At 43.1% G+C, this 2,267-nt stretch overlaps 2 protein-coding genes across 2 annotated transcripts in view; one reads left to right on the top strand and one right to left on the bottom strand.

Annotated features, from left to right (window-relative positions):
• The window catches only part of KATNIP (katanin interacting protein), a gene marked incomplete in the record, with an annotated part of 37,888 nt that extends 36,299 nt beyond the window's left edge, over window positions 1-1,589 (bottom strand). The window contains 2 exon segments of the mRNA XM_072418901.1: window positions 7-88; window positions 1,510-1,589. Coding sequence (XP_072275002.1) covers window positions 7-31 — 25 coding nt within the window.
• Window positions 1,590-1,842: 253 nt separating this feature from the next.
• Window positions 1,843-2,267, top strand: part of GTF3C1 (general transcription factor IIIC subunit 1) — a 31,316-nt gene continuing 30,891 nt past the window's right edge. Inside the window, exon 1 of the mRNA XM_072419165.1 lies at window positions 1,843-2,190. Coding sequence (XP_072275266.1) covers window positions 1,970-2,190 — 221 coding nt within the window. The 5' untranslated portion in view covers window positions 1,843-1,969. The remainder of the gene's footprint in view (window positions 2,191-2,267) is intronic.

The following is a 2,267-nucleotide window of genomic DNA, read 5'->3' as shown; positions in this document are numbered from 1 at the left end:
TATTACCTGTTGATCCTGTCAGTAGATCCATTAGTCTTCCACTCCTTGCACCAGGTCAAGCTGTCTAGCAAAAGTGTCAGCTACAAGCCTGGAAAAATAAACACCAATACACCCCCAGGGTTTCTTAAAAAGTCAGATATTTTTTAAGCAATATTTTTTTATTAAGAAACAGAAGAGAAATACACAAAACAAAGTACAGAACATATACATAACATAACATATACAGAACATAGTAATATTTACAAGACATATAGTAAATATGTTACATATACAATTATTCATCTAAAATGTTTCAAATATAAAATGTGTGTAAAGCAAATAATAACGTCATACTTTTTTTGGAATAATATTTTCTGAAGCTACTTTTGATAACTGTCATTGTTCATAGCACAAAACCATATAAAGATAAAAGACAAGTAAAGTGGAAAGGGAAAAGTGAGGAAAAGTAAAGTAGAGAAAGAGTAGGTCAAGTTCAACCAGTTAATCAAATACTTCAATATGGTACCTTGGGTGAAAATATTCCTTATATTCCAAGCAATCAGCAGTCAGAACTTCTACAAAATCTAACCACGCTGACCATGTGGTCATAAAAACTTCATTCTGGTCATGAATTTGTGCCATCACATCCTCCATACGCTGTATGTGTGATAGTTCTGCTATCAGGGTAGGGGTCCCTTTGTTGACCCCAATACTGAGGTATGAACGCTTAGCGGATGCTAATACAGAGCGTAGGTGACCCAGGCAAAGTAGACCAGTGGTCCCAACCCTTCGGACCTCACGGATCACTAAATCCACGGAACCTGGACCACGCATGCGCAAGGAGCCATGTGTAACTCAAAGAGAAGAAACCTCCCCCATAGAGACGTCATTAGAACCAGCTCACTGTCCCATCGCAGCCTGCGTGCTAAACATCCGGGGGGACAGTAGCGCAGGTCTATGGACCCAACAAAAGGGTGAAATAGATGGTAAAAAAGATTGCCGATCTCACTGCGCATGCGTTTGATGAACAATTTTTCTTTTTATTGATAAAAGGGCGGAGATCAGGGCATGCACAGAAGGAGCAGCCAAGAGCCTCCCGGCATGCGTGGCGTAGGTATCCTGGGAGGCCGCGGTGATCAAGACTGGCCGTGCTGCACACATTTGTTTAAAAAAAAAAAAAAAGGTGTTGCATTTAAAAAACAACAACACAATGTTTACCTTACATCAAAGGATTGTCTATGCAAAGTAAACATTCTGAGTTAAGTGAGAAAACTTCCAGCCAAACCCTGCTGTGTCTAATATCAGACTGGTCTATGAAGCAGGGACATCAGACTCTATGTAATGACATATGACTATGGTGGGGACATTAGATTGAGAGCCCCTTTGATGGACAGCTAGTCACATGACTATGGACTTTGTACAGCGCTGGGTAACATGTCGGTGCCATATGAATACTGTGGAATAATAATATTATGCATTTTTGCAATTCTGTTGTCATAATACTGATAATACTGCGATGTGATGACTTACCCTCCATGACAGCGCTGTGCGATCCCCGGATGCTGCAAATATATACAAAACTCTTCCAAACTGTTTTCTCGGGTTACCTAGCTGCAAGCAGCCAATAAACTGCCAGAGCAACTCAGCCAATCAGCATAGTAAGCTCCTGCCCGCACCAAACATTCCAGATTTTTTTAACTGCGTGTCTGCCAATCCACCAATCACAGTTTGATGTCAGGAATTTATAGCCAATGATAAGCTATCACTTCTATGCTTCCGAAGTTTAGGTTTCAAAACTGTCCTCAAAAGCGCCAGGCATGTATGTGTAGTCGGCCATTTTTGTAGAGACCTTCCTGTTTACTAAATAGGCAGTACTTCGACAAAATGGCGGCCGCCACGGAAAACATTGGAGTTGTGAACTCGGTGCTGTCACCCAGCAGTGAATGAATTATGTTTGTGCTGCAGTGTGGTCTCCGGTTTGTTGAGTGAGATGGACGCGCTGGAAGCAGTGTTGGATGAAGTGGCTCTGGAAGGTTTGGATGGCATCACAGTGCCAGCTTTGTGGCTGCGGCTACAGGCCCGTGTGCCCCCCTTTCCTCTCCTGCTGGATGCCCCCACCAAGGAGCTCATATGGCAGTCACTGCTGAGGCACCAGGAGCTGGACTTCTATCAACTGCCTGAGGAGAGGAAGCCCCTGGTCATTTATAACAGGTCAGCACCCCTCATTATTGTTATACAGGACTTATATAGCGCCAACATGTACCACAGCGCTGTACATTACATAGGGG

This window comes from Pyxicephalus adspersus, chromosome 7 (assembly GCF_032062135.1).
Source record: "Pyxicephalus adspersus chromosome 7, UCB_Pads_2.0, whole genome shotgun sequence".
Classification (NCBI taxonomy): domain Eukaryota; kingdom Metazoa; phylum Chordata; class Amphibia; order Anura; family Pyxicephalidae; genus Pyxicephalus; species Pyxicephalus adspersus.
Note: the sequence above shows the minus strand (reverse complement) of the source record. Positions and strands in the feature narration are given on the sequence as shown.